Source organism: Delphinapterus leucas, chromosome 11 (genome assembly GCF_059928025.1).
Source record: "Delphinapterus leucas isolate spDelLeu-1000000601 "Yukka" chromosome 11, BTC_Dleu_Yukka2, whole genome shotgun sequence".
Classification (NCBI taxonomy): Eukaryota; Metazoa; Chordata; class Mammalia; order Artiodactyla; family Monodontidae; genus Delphinapterus; species Delphinapterus leucas.
In genome coordinates, this window is record NC_143139.1 from 85,713,173 (window position 1) to 85,726,596 (window position 13,424).

The window sequence follows — 13,424 nt, forward strand, 5'->3', positions numbered from 1 at the left end:
TAATTATTACTTTACATTGTAGAGTCCAAACACAATGTGACTGTTGTTTTTTATACTGGCATCGAGCTGTCTTCCCAATTTATTTAGATGATGTATATGAAAATGCTGTTGATGCAGCCAGATTACATGTAAGTAAAGAATAATGTAAAGAATAAACCCATCATTTTTTTAGTCACTGTGTAAACCACTTTAATTAATTTAAAAATAGATCATTTAATAAACTGTTTTAAAACTGCTGATGCTGTTTTTTAACAGTGCTAAGCATATTTAATAAAATTTATATAGTCTTAGATAAATTTTATATTACTACTAATGAATTAATATATATTTCACTCTTCTCATATTCCTAATCATTCTCATTGCACTGGGTTTTAGTTTGTGTCAAAATAATATGACTTATTTGTCAGTAAGTTATATGTTGTTCAGATCTTTCCATTTCTTTATGGAAATGAGTGTATTTGAATGATCAAGGTAGGAAAAGGATAAGTTAATGTGCATTTTTTGTATACTTAAAGTATATGCTTCTGAGAATAAAATTCAACTCTTACTTAGGAAAGTAAGATAGTCATGTGTAAAAAAGCCTTCAGATTGAGGTTTTGTCTTTTAAGGTAGGTGATTAACTTTTGTAATATAATTTAGAAATGTAATTTTTCTAAATTCATGTACATTCTACTTTTCGTCTTAGTACATGTTCAGTGCTTTACGTGACTGTGTACCTGCTATGATGCATGCAAGGCATTTAGAGTCCTATGAAGTACTTCTGGATTGCTATGACAAGGAAATCATGGAAATTTTAAATGAGGTAACATATTTTGAGATTGAAAAGCTTAAAACATGTCTAGAATGCAATGTTTAGAAAAACTTTTTGGATTGAAGCAAGTTTTCACAAATTTAAGATTATTATTGTAAATCACAAAGGAACTATCACTATTGTCCTAAATTGGTCTTTAATTCCTAATTTTTAATATAGAAATCCAGGAATTTGGAAAACTTTTTTTTACTTTAGTAAGTAGTATATTTGAATTTAAAGTTCTGTTTGTTAGAAGAATACAAATGGAAAAGTTGGTTTGACTATTGTCTGCAGCTAATGGTCATATAGTTAAGGTAACTTAACTATTAATGTTTTATTGAATTTCATTTGGAAAGCTAATGACTGAAATATTTTATATTTAAAAGTATAAAGCCTATTACTTGTGTAACAGATAATTTGAGTGCAATATAGTACATCCGTCCCTGTTTTAATGAAGTGTGTATTATAAACACTGATAGCTTTAAAATTAAATTTCCAACTAGCAGTATTTTTGTATGGAGGGAGGAATTAAAAATGCGTAAACTTCACAATATAAACCTTATATAGGTTTGATAAAATTGTGAAATTTTTAAATATAATTTCTCATATTAAATACTTGTATTTAGAAAATAAGATACATGTCTGGCCAGTACTTAGAACCCCATGGTACACCAGAAAAAATGATTAATTTCATTGCCTTTAGCTCAATGAGTTTTGTGATTTTTTTTTTTTAATGATTATTACAAGGAAGCTTTAAAAAATTTTTCTCTCTTGCATATTCTCAGGACCTTTCCTCCTTTGTTGCCAGTTTCTATAAATTTTTTGCTTTATATTATATATTCATGTTCCTTGTAATGAAGCCATCCGACGTTAGCTTTTGATTTCTTTTTCAAGGGTGTTATACTTAAAATACTAATGAATTCATTAGAACTCATCTAACTGCTCCCTGGTCAAAAATAATCATTGATTTCAATAGATAGCAAAATAATTTCACTCTCCCAATAAAATAATATTTTACCATAGAGTATTTAGACTCTTAAACCAGTTTGACACATTTTTTCATCATTGCACAGATATTAAAGCTCTAACAGTGAGAACATAGACACCTAGAAGAATAATACAATTAGAATATTATTTTGAAAAATTAAGATAGCAATTCTTTTGTGAATAGCATTTGCTGGACAAGTTGTGCAAAGAAATAGAGAAGGACCTGCGACTTTCTGTGCATACTCATTTAAAGCTGGATGACAGAAACCCTTTCAAAGTTGGCATGAAAGACCTGGCCCTTTTTTTCTCTCTGAATCCAATTCGGTTTTTCAATCGTTTCATTGACATTCGAGGTGAGTGTTCTGGTTTCCTTCTTAGGGTCATATTCTATATCTGTTTGCCCTGTTAAAGAGCAAATAACAAAAACGAAACCTTAAGAAAATCTTTCTTTGTATTAGTGCATTTATTCTTGAATTCCTTTTTTTTTTTTTTCTTGAATTCCTTTTTGTTTCTTCATTTTTATTTTCCTAGCACCTTATTTTAAAGGAAGAAATTTAATGTTCAAAGACAGGTTGTTTCCTTTTTAGTTTCATTTCTCTTCCTTTCCTGCTGTTCATGAATCAGAAAAGTTTTGATTGGTTTTTTTTTTTTAAGCTTATGTAACTCACTACCTAGACAAGACTTTCTACAATCTAACGACAGTAGCTCTTCACGACTGGGCCACTTACAGTGAAATGAGAAATTTAGCTACTCAGCGTTATGGATTGGTTATGACTGAGGCACATCTTCCTAGTCAGACTTTGGAACAGGTATAGTATAAACTGTTCTTGGTATAGTCTGATTGTAGCATGATAACAGTATTTCTCTAAGAAAAATTCTTTCTTTTTATTTTATATAGTACATGTTTATATTCCAAGAAAAAACCTCATACTTGAGAAGAATAAAAAATTAGATGGTGCTAAATTGCTTTATGAAAGAATTTACCACAGCCTTCCAAATGTTTATACTTTTCCTTTTGTTGAAAATTTGAAATATACATATATTTATATACAGCTTTTCAGAAACGTGTCGGGATAGTGAGGTGACTTCTGCCGAATTTTAAAAAGTTTAATCAAGGTGACAGTTAAGGATTTTAAACCTAAATACAGTATATAAGCTTTAATATCTTAGAAAATTGGTTAAATTTATGTAATTGTATTTGTCTTAAAATGAGGAGTGCAAACAAGTATTTAGGTTTACTAATTCAATAAGCTGATTTACAGTATGGCAGTATCTCATGAGTGCAAAGGTTTGTTTTCAGTTAATGTGCATGTAATTCTTTCTAAGATAATCCAGATAATGTTTACCAAAAAATCTTAATTCAGTTCCAAAAGTTGAAGATCATAATTTTTCATTCATCTTACTGCATATATAGGGACCAATTGCAGGATCAGTTTGTATATCCTTTCATTCATTTATTTATAAATTTAATATTTACTGAAAACATGCTAGACGCTGAACTACATTTAGGGATACAAAAATAAATAAAAACAGTCTCAGCTCATGTGGGAGAAAAAAAATGAGTAAATAAATTTTTAGATTAAAACATGAGAAAATTTATAATAAAAGCTTAATCAAAGGGGTATTGTGATATTACTTTGAGCCCCAATTAGAAAAGCTATGGAACAGTTTGTGTGATACCATTAGGTATTAGAGTAATAACTGAAGAAAGAGGGATTCTTGTTAGGTAACTTGTGGTCTAGTATGATTAAAAGAAGCATAAGGATTTGGAATTAGATTTTTTAAAATCTGCCTTTTCCTAGTTTCCTTGCGGAACTCCCTTAGCTTCATTTTCTTCAGCTGTGGAATTAAGAAGAATAATACCTCATTTTGGCGAATTCCATATAAAGAACCTTGCACAATGCCTGAAAAATAGTATATATTTTATAAATGTATACTGTTTATATATAATACACATATTCTGGCTATTATATATAGAATAATAGCCAGAATCTGGCTGTTATTTTAGAATCTTTTAGAATCTAAAATAGAATTCTAGAATTCTAAAATCTAAAATAGATTCTAAAATCTATTTTTATAATCTGGCCATTAGTTTACTTTGCAAAAAATATAGAAAAGATCCTTGGGAAGACAAATATTCTCAAGAGTGGTGGCAAAATGATTGTGAGTCATGGATCTTTGAAATTTTAAATTTAACCGTTCCTGTCTACACAAAAGGAATAAGATAACAAGCAGTCAGATTTCCCCAAGCAGATAGTCCTAACTGTACATGTCTGAAGGCTCTTTTTAACCTTTGGTTGTACTTTTTGTATAGTTGTTCTTTAAAATAATTTTAAAATATTGGGAGACTTTGTATAAGCAGTAAGTCACTATGTTGATATGTCTGATTACTTTAAACTAATAATAATAGAACTTCTTTGTGGATTGTTTTGTAGGGCCTGGATGTCTTGGAAATTATGAGAAACATTCATATATTTGTGTCTCGATACCTCTATAATCTCAACAATCAAGTGAGTGAGTTTCAGAAAAAAATTTTTTTAATATCTTTATTGGAATATAATTGCTTTACAATGTTGTGTTAGTTTCTGCTATATAGCAAAGTCAACCAGCTATATGTATACATATATCCCCATATCCCTTCCCTCTTTAGCCTCCCTCCCACCCTCCCTATCCCACCCCTCTAGGTTGTCACAAAGCATTGAGGTGATATCCCTGTGCTATGCACCAGCTTCCCACTAGCCATCCATTTTACATTTGGTAGTGTATATATGTCAGTGCTACTCTCTCACTTTGTCCCAGCTTCCCCTTCCCCCCACCCCCATGTCCTCAAGTCCATTCTCTACGTCTGTGTCGTTATTCCTGCCCTGCCACTAGGTTCATCAGTACCATTTTTTTTAGATTCCATATATGTGCGTTGGCATATGGTATTTGTCTTTCTCTTTCTGACTTACTTCACTCTGTATGACAGACTCTAGGTCCATCCACCTCATTACAAATAACCCAGTTTTGTTCTGTTTTACGACTGAATAATAGTCCATTGTTTAAATGTGCCACATCTTCTTTATCTATTCATCTGTCGATGGAGATTTAAGTTGCTTCCATGTCCTGGCTATTGTAAATAGTGCTGCAGTGAGCATTGTGGTACATGACTCTTTTTGAATTATGGTTTTCTCAGGGTATATGCCCAGTACTGGGATTGCTGGGTCATATGGTAGTTCTATTTTTAATTTTTAAAGGAACCTCCATACTGTTCTCCATAGTGGCTCTATCAATTTACATTCCCACCAACAGTGCAGGAGAGTTCCCTCCTTTTTCTCCACACCTTCTCCAGCATTTTTTGTTTGTAGATTTTTTGATGATGGCCATTCTGACCGGTGTGAGGTGATACCTCACTGTGGTTTTGATTAGCATTTCTCTAATGATTAGTGATGTTGAGCATTCTTTCATGTGTGTGTTGGCGATCTGTATGTCTTCTTTAGAGAAATGTCTATTTAGGTCTTCCACCCATTTTTGGATTGGGTTGTGTGTTTTTTTGATATTGAGCTGCATGAGCTGCTTGTATATTTTGGAGATTAATCCTTTGTCAGTTGCTTTGTTTGCAAATATTTTCTCCCATTCTGCGGGTTGTCTTTTTGTCTTGTTTATGGTTTTGTTTGCGGTGCAAAAGCTTTTAAGTTTCATTAGGTCCCATTTGTTTATTTTTGGTTTTGTTTCCATTACTCTAGGAGGTGGGTCAAAAAGGATCTTGCTGTGATTTATGTCATAGAGTGTTTTCCTCTACGAGTTTTATAGTGTCTGGCCTTACATTTAGGTCTTTAATCCATTTTAAGTTTATTTTTGTGTATGGTGTTAGGAAGTGTTCTAATTTCATTCTTCTACATCTAGCTGCACCACTTATTGAAGAGGCTGTCTTTTCTCCATTGTGTATTCTTGCCTCCTTTGTCAAGGATAAGGTGACCATAATGTGCATGCAAGAAAAATTTTTTTAATGTAGAAAGGCTGAGGGGCAAAGAATTGATTCTCAATAGTGCAAGTTAGTAAAATAAAGAAGACAAAAAATAATCGTTTAGAGATCATCTTGTTTATTCCTTTGCTTTGACTGTATTATCATTTTGAATGACTTTTCAATTATCTTTAATAAAATAAAATTGTAAAATTCTTGGGTTAACTGGCCAGTGTTTGCTACTGATTGTGTTTGTTTCATTACAGATTTTTATTGAACGAACAAGCAATAACAAACATTTGAACACTATTAACATTCGGCATATTGCTAATTCAATTCGAACACATGGCACAGGAATCATGAATACAACAGTAAGAACCTTCTGGGAGGGAGGTTGTGTGGGTAATAGACCCCTGTTGAATTTGGTAGTTTGAAAAGTAGTTTTTTTCATCAAATATTCTGGTAAATATACATTATTGCTTGTTTATATTATACCTTAATGTCCATTTTTCTGTTTGGTATAATTAAAATGTCTGTCACTGAAATTGTATTAGATGTCATGGAAGCTTTGTAATTCAAAAGGCACCTTAGGGACTTCCCTGGCGGGCCAGTGGCTAAGACTTCTTCTTCCAATGCAGGCGGTGTCAGTTTGATCCCTGGTCGGGGAGCTAAGATGCCACATGCCTCGCAGCCAAAAAATCCAAAACATAAAACAGAAGCAGTATTGTAACAAATTCAATAAAGACTTTAAAAATGGTCCACATCAAGAAAAATCTTAAAAACAAAAAAAGGCACTTTAGAATGTTTTACCATCTTAAGATCATCATTATAAATAACATTGGAGATTTGAGGACATCAGCATAAGTATATATCTGGGTGGATTGTTTGATATTTTCTGTAAGTTGCTTCTGAAAGCAAATCATTGATAGTTTATTTAACATCAGTCATGCTCTTTTTTTGGGAGGGCGTTTACTAGTTATTTGATATCTATAAAAATAGCAATTTGCTGAAAAAATATCTTGAATCTTCTTAGAAATGGGCATTCAGTCACTTGCAAGAATCATTTGAGCTTATATGCTATGTTTCCTTCAATGGAAAAAGAGAAGTCTTTAAATTTACCTGGTTTTCAGGCCACAGTTTCTCCTTGAGGAAAGAAGAATGCAAATGTTTAAATAGTAAAGTGTTCTTAAGCGTATTTGGGAGTAAGGGAATAGGGAGAAGTTACATGACTGGAAAGTTACATAGGGACCATTTTAGTGTAGTGGGGAAGCCATTGAAGTCTTTGAGCTGATAAGTAATGTGATTGGAGCTCTGTTAGTGGTTATCAATAGAGGAAGGGGCCATAGGTAGTCAGAGTTTCAAATTTAAAACAAGGAGTTATCCATGTAGAGATGTCTGAGCCTTTCAGGATGAATAAACTCTGAACCTTTAAGGATCAAACTCTTCTTTGACCTCATCTGTCAAACACTCATTCATGTAACAGATACAATTATGCTCATATTTTATGTGTCTCAGGCACTGTGCTGGGCACTGGGATAAGAAAAACAGACATTTCCTGCTGTCACAGTAATTGTACTCTAGCAGGAAAAACAGTTGTTAATCAGTTAACCACACTAATGAATGTAAATTCCTGATGTCTGGTGATGATGAGGTGAGCATAGAAGAAATAAGATCAGAGGCTGGCAGAGTTACCCACTCTTAAGAATGGAAAGGATATGGGCTTCCGTGGTGGCGCAGTGCTTAAGAATCTGCCTGCCAGTGCAGGAGACACGGGTTCGAGCCCTGGTCTGGGAAGATCCCACATGCCGCGGAGCAACTAAGCCCGTGCACCACAACTAGTGAAGCCCACGCGCCATAGAGCCCGTGCTCTGCAACAAGAGAAGCCACCACAATGAGAAGCCTGCGCACCACAAAGAAGTGTAGCCCCTGTTCGCCGCAACTAGAGAGAGCCCGTGCAGCAACAAAGACCTAACGCAGCCATGAATGAATAAATAAATAAGTGTATGGAAAAAAAGGAATGGAAAGGGTAAAGAAGAGACTACTTCTAAGACTACTACTGCTGAGGAGATCAAGAAAAAGCAATGTTTAAACCACAAGAAAAGTTCTGAGAAAGCACGCATTTATATAACTGGGTGATGAAGACTGTTAAAAAGGGCATACATGTGCAAAAATAATTAGTAATATTTGAGGGTGGTGGGGATGGAAATTAGTACAAGGCTTTCATCTGTCGGTCAGAATTAATCTTGTTATTTTGACTTTAATCTCAGCTCCAATCCTACTTTTTCAGTGTTTTCTGAGTCTAGGTCAGGACCTTTTAACCCATTCTCAGAACACCTATATTTCTCATTTTAGAAATTATTGCAGTTGAGATATAATAGTTTATTTAACATATACTTGTCTTAAAATGCCTGTCCTGCTAGAATATACACTTCATGATGATGACCATGTCTAGCATGAGAGCAGGTACATTGCCTTGTACATAAGAGGTGCTCAAAATATTTATGGATAAATAATTGAATGTTTACTCTCTTCCTTCAGGAAAGGTCTCTTGCACCATGTTTCTTACTTTAGTATCGTTTTAGACATGTAGATTAGTAATAAGTAATCTTATGAATGGTGGAACATAGAAGCTTCTGAGTGTGGTTTATGACTTGAAAACTAGAGCGTCAAATCTGGTTTATGATTCTCACTATAGCTCTTAGTCTTATTATGAAAGTATTTTCCATTTTTTAAATTTCTTTTTTCCTTTTGTGTCATAAAAATATTTAAGGGGAGCTTTTAGAAAGCTCTGTAAACTTGGGCAAAAAAAACTTTATTTAAATAATTCAGGTCCAACATATTATTTTATTCAGTAATATTGATTTGAAATTAATTTTCATAACGTTCTCCAATTTTTGAAATTTTAATTTTATAGGTTAATTTCACCTACCAGTTTTTGAAAAAGAAGTTCTATATATTTAGCCAATTTATGTATGATGAACATATCAAATCCAGATTGATTAAAGATATTCGGTTTTTCAGGGAAATCAAGGACCAAAATGATCATAAGGTATTTTTACATCTTCTTTTTAAGGTAGTTTGATTCAACTGCTGAGTATTATATAAGCATACCTTATATTACTGTGCTCTGCTTTATTGTGCTTCTCAGATACTGCCTTTCTTACAAATTGGTTTGTGGCAAACCTGTGTTTTCAGATGATGGTTAGCATTTTTTAGTAATAAAGTATTTTTAAATTAAGGCATGTACATTTTTTTTTACACATAATGGTATTGCACACTTAATAGACTGCAGTGCAATGTAAACATAACTTTTATATGCACTGGGAAACCAAAAAATTCATGTTACTTTATTGCGATATTTGCTTCATTGTGGTGGTCTTGAACCAAACCTGCAGTATCTCCAAGGTTTGCCTGTATGGCAAATGTTTATGCTAAAATTCATTATGGGTTTTTTTTTCTCTTGGGGTTTTTTTTCTTTATTATTTTTCACATAATGTTTCCTCGATTTGGCTTCCTATTTTCTATATTTTCCCTTGCAATTTCTTACTCTTTGCATTCACTGTAAACAAAAGTGTAAGGAAAAATTAAATGATCATTGTAAGTCAGGTGTTACCTTTCTTTCTTTTAAAATAATACACAAGCAGAACATACTCATTTTGAAACATTTAGGCGATATAGAGTGCATAAACTAAATATCCTCCTTCATTTCTCTTTCCTTCCAGTTTTATTTTCTGGAGGCAGTTGCTATTAACAGTGTCATGTGATGCCCTCCAGATGTCTGTGATAAACATGTATTTGTGCATTACAAATACTGTTTGTCTTAACAAAAATGGACTAAAACTAAACATACTGTTTTGCAGTGTGCTTATCACATGTCAGTACTTATAGGTCTACCTCATGTTTTTGAAGAGTTAATAGTAAAGATGTATACTGTAACTCCTTTAACCTTCTCCTACTGAGTGGATATTTAGTTTTTTCTGATTTTTCTGTGTTACAAATGGTGCTACACATAACATCTTTGAACATTTATCTGTGTGTTCAAATATTTTTGAAAGATTCCTTGAAGAGGAAAAGGGCAAAGAATATTTAAAATTCTGATACATATTGCCAAGTACTCTAAAAATACTGTACCAACTGACAGTCCCACCTATAATTTATAAGAATGTCATTTTCCCTTCACCCTCAGGGCTAAGTTTTCCCATAGTGAAATGAAGAATTGCAAGTGGTAACAGTACAGAGGCATATAGCCACGTGGATGGAGAACCAACAGGCTTAGATGGATCTTAACGTTTGATGTGCTGCATCCAGAACTGTCTTAAGCATCACCTAGTTCCAGCCCTTTTATACACTAGTTTAGTTCTTTTCAGTGTCAGAGCGGCAAAATATTACTTTCTGGTGAAATAATTATTAAAATTACAGATTACAGTTATCAGTACAAAATTATATTCACTCTCATCTTTATTGGAACAGAAGTTACTAGTGTTTAGAGAAATAAATAATAATACTGTTGTTGGATAAGTATTTCCACTTTTTATTAATATAAAATGAGTAATTTTCTAAATCTTTTAATGGGCTAAGACTTGAAAAATTATAAATCCCTGATACTTCTCAGGCCATGGAAACTTGGTCACACATTTCTGAACAAATGTTTCTAGGAGGAATTGATTTCTTTTATCTATCTGACAGAGTTGTTGGGTCTAGGGAGACAAATAATATTGGTGGAAAACCTAAAGTTGGTGGCATTAATAATTATTCTCCTTATTTAATTTGTATTGACCTTGAATATTGGTAGTTTTTGTGCTATAAATTTTTTGTCATCAGACTTCAGTGACTTTTTTTAAGCACAATGTAAATACAAAATTAGAAAGGACAGTGGTATTGTCATGGTAGGCATTTTATGCTTTAGGGGTCTTTGTTAATAATGGTAGTCTTCAAATTATCTCTCTAGTATCCTTTTGAAAGAGCAGAAAAATTCAATCGAGGCATCAGAAAACTTGGAATAACCCCAGAGGGACAAAGCTACCTTGATCAGTTCAGGCAACTCATCAGCCAAATTGGTAAGTTACTGTAAAAGTGTTGGGAAATAAAGTACAAATCCCAAGAATCTATCTCATATATTAAGTATCTCATACGAATAAACTTCAATATGTGAGTGCCTGAGTTCAGCTTTATTCCACTAATAATTTCCTTTTCTTACCAGAAGTTTTTCAAGTATGATTAGACTGTTGGTGCATAATAATTGAGAGATTGTGGATTAATTTAAATAAATGAAATATTTATAAATATAATATAAATATTTTTGTGGATAAGCTCTTCAGTTAAATTAAAAATATAATAACTAACTCATCTCAAAGGCCATACTCATGGTAAATAGTCAACTGGTAACTATTTATTGGGTACCTACTGTGTTCAAGGCACTGTTTTAGACTTTTAAAAGTTACGCCTAAATGCAAAGGTGTAAAATGTTTATGTGAAAAGTTAACTAATAATTTTTCTATGCTACATCATTTCATATTTATATATAATTTCTTGAGTTGTCCTTCTGCTTACAAGTAGAACTTGTCTTCTGAAATGTGTAATACTGTATTTAAAAACAAGAACTGCATTTTAAAATAATCCTAGATTAAAAAAACTTTATGCTTACTAGAGCTTTTCACATATATTATCTCTATTAATATCCGCACAGTAACCCTTGAGATAGGCACATAGTCATGTTTTTAAAGATGAAAAAAGAGAAACACAAGAGAGATAAGTGGCGTTGCTGGGACTTTTTTGGCTCCAAGTCCAAAGGTGTTTTGTATTCTTCACAGTTGCAGACGCCAAGCAGTTAGTAAATTCTTATTGACTATAATTTGGTAAAATTGTGCCTCCTGAGATTCATTCATTCATTTATCAAACATTTATAAAGGCTCTGTTATACCAGATATTTTTCTAGATGCTGAGAATACAAATAGCCTTTGTTCTAAGGGGCTTTAAGTTTACTAGTGGGAAGGGTGTTATAAGCATTTAGTTAGGTAGTAAAGTCGGTGAGCACTAGCTTAAGTTTTATAAATTAATTGGTTTACATATTAGGCCTTTCTATTTTGTATTAGTACAAGAACTTAGAGAATTTTACCTTAGTAAATTTTTAATTTTAAACAATTTAATAATGAAGTATTTTCAAATAAGTACTTTTTTATTCATAGTGATATTTGATGACATATTAGATTGTAAACGCTTGGAGCAATAGTTTTTAACCCTTTCTGAGAATCTGATGAAAACTCTGGATTGATTTTTGTTTTTCCCAGAACAGTGCCCATATGCATGTTCACGTACATTTTTGCATATAGTATACTGGAGTTCAGATGCTCAAAGTCAGAGTCCATGGGCCTCAAATTAAGAGCTGTTTTTCTGGAGCAGTGTTGCTTAAAACTTCACTTAATTCATACACCAGTATGAGTTTTTTCCCCCATGTGAATACTGCCTGTAGTAGTATTTATTTCATGTTTTTATATTTTTTAAAAGTATAATTTTGTACTATGAAATTATCATTAAATCATGAGCTTAATATGCTAGTCATTTTTCCCCAATACACATCAAAATACACATTTTCCCCCAATACACAAAAAATAACGACACCTCTGTTGCCACTAGCATGTATTCCGCAGTTGGCGCATATTATCCTTTTTACTTTGTTCCAGCATTTTATTCTTTATTCTCTTCTTAGGAAATATAAATTCTTTACCTCTGCCTATGAAAAATTGTAATGTGCTTTTGAGTCTCTTCACTCTCTTGAGAAAAGGAGTAAGGAATCTCAGAGCTGGGAGCAAAGTGAGAAGTCCTTTTGTCTAAGTCCTTCTTTGCCTGCTGAAATAATTGACACATTAACATTTATTGAGCATTTATTTACTATGTGCCAAGGCTGTTCTGAGTGCTTTATATGTTCTAATGCATGTAAAACTCACAATGTTATGAAGTAAATGTTATTTCCATTCATTCATTCCACAGGCTTATTGAGGACAACACAGTGTTCCTAGGTGCTGGTGATACCTATGACAATAAACAAAGTCTTTGCCCCTTTAGAGCTTAATTTAACAGATGTGGAGACTAAGACACAAAGTTTATAACTTGACCTAGGTTTTACAGCTGTAAAGTACAGAGTCCATATTTGAACCCAACTAGTCTGGCTTCAGAGGTTTGCTCTTAACTGCTACTCCCTATTTGCTTCTCACTAGCACATTTGATCAGTCAGATACCAGTTTGACAATTTGGAGGAAAACAATCACACTAGATACTTGATGTTTCTAAGATGCATAAGGAAACATTTTAACATCATCTCTCATATTGAGATAAGCCTTAAAATAGATTCAGTAATACTACTTGAGGGTTTTAAAAGGTATCAGATGAGATTATGTATGTAAAGTACATATTACTATAATATATGGTTGTGAAATGTTAACAGCTTCTTACCTTTTTGTCTATTCTTTCTCCCAAGTAATTTCATTTCATTTGAGTAGGAAATGTTGGCTCTAGGGATAGAGCAGTGAAGAAAACAAAAGCTGTATCGTGGATCTTGCATTCTAGTGGGATGAGACACAAAGAGATATATAATGTATCAATGATAGGTGCTGAGTAAGCAGATGTAGTGGTGCTGGGCAGTGCTATTTAGTGATATTCAGGGAAAGCTCTAAGGAGGTGACATATGGGCAGGAACCTAAATAACAT

At 32.9% G+C, this 13,424-nt stretch overlaps 1 protein-coding gene across 6 annotated transcripts in view; it reads left to right on the forward strand.

Moving 5' to 3' along the window:
* WASHC4 (WASH complex subunit 4) overlaps positions 1–13,424 on the forward strand; it is a 60,215-nt gene that overhangs the window by 28,382 nt on the left and 18,409 nt on the right. For 5 of the 6 annotated variants that reach the window (XR_002648300.3, XR_002648304.3, XM_022599968.3 and 2 more), the window contains exons 19-26: positions 23–128; positions 686–802; positions 1,962–2,130; positions 2,432–2,586; positions 4,213–4,287; positions 5,987–6,091; positions 8,635–8,769; positions 10,669–10,777. Coding sequence is in view for 4 of the 6 variants with exons in the window: in XM_022599968.3 (XP_022455676.1) it covers positions 23–128; positions 686–802; positions 1,962–2,130; positions 2,432–2,586; positions 4,213–4,287; positions 5,987–6,091; positions 8,635–8,769; positions 10,669–10,777 (971 nt within the window). In the remaining 2 variants the exon portion in view is untranslated. The remainder of the gene's footprint in view (positions 1–22; positions 129–685; positions 803–1,961; positions 2,131–2,431; positions 2,587–4,212; positions 4,288–5,986; positions 6,092–8,634; positions 8,770–10,668; positions 10,778–13,424) is intronic. The other variant, XM_089921207.1, reaches the window with a different exon arrangement.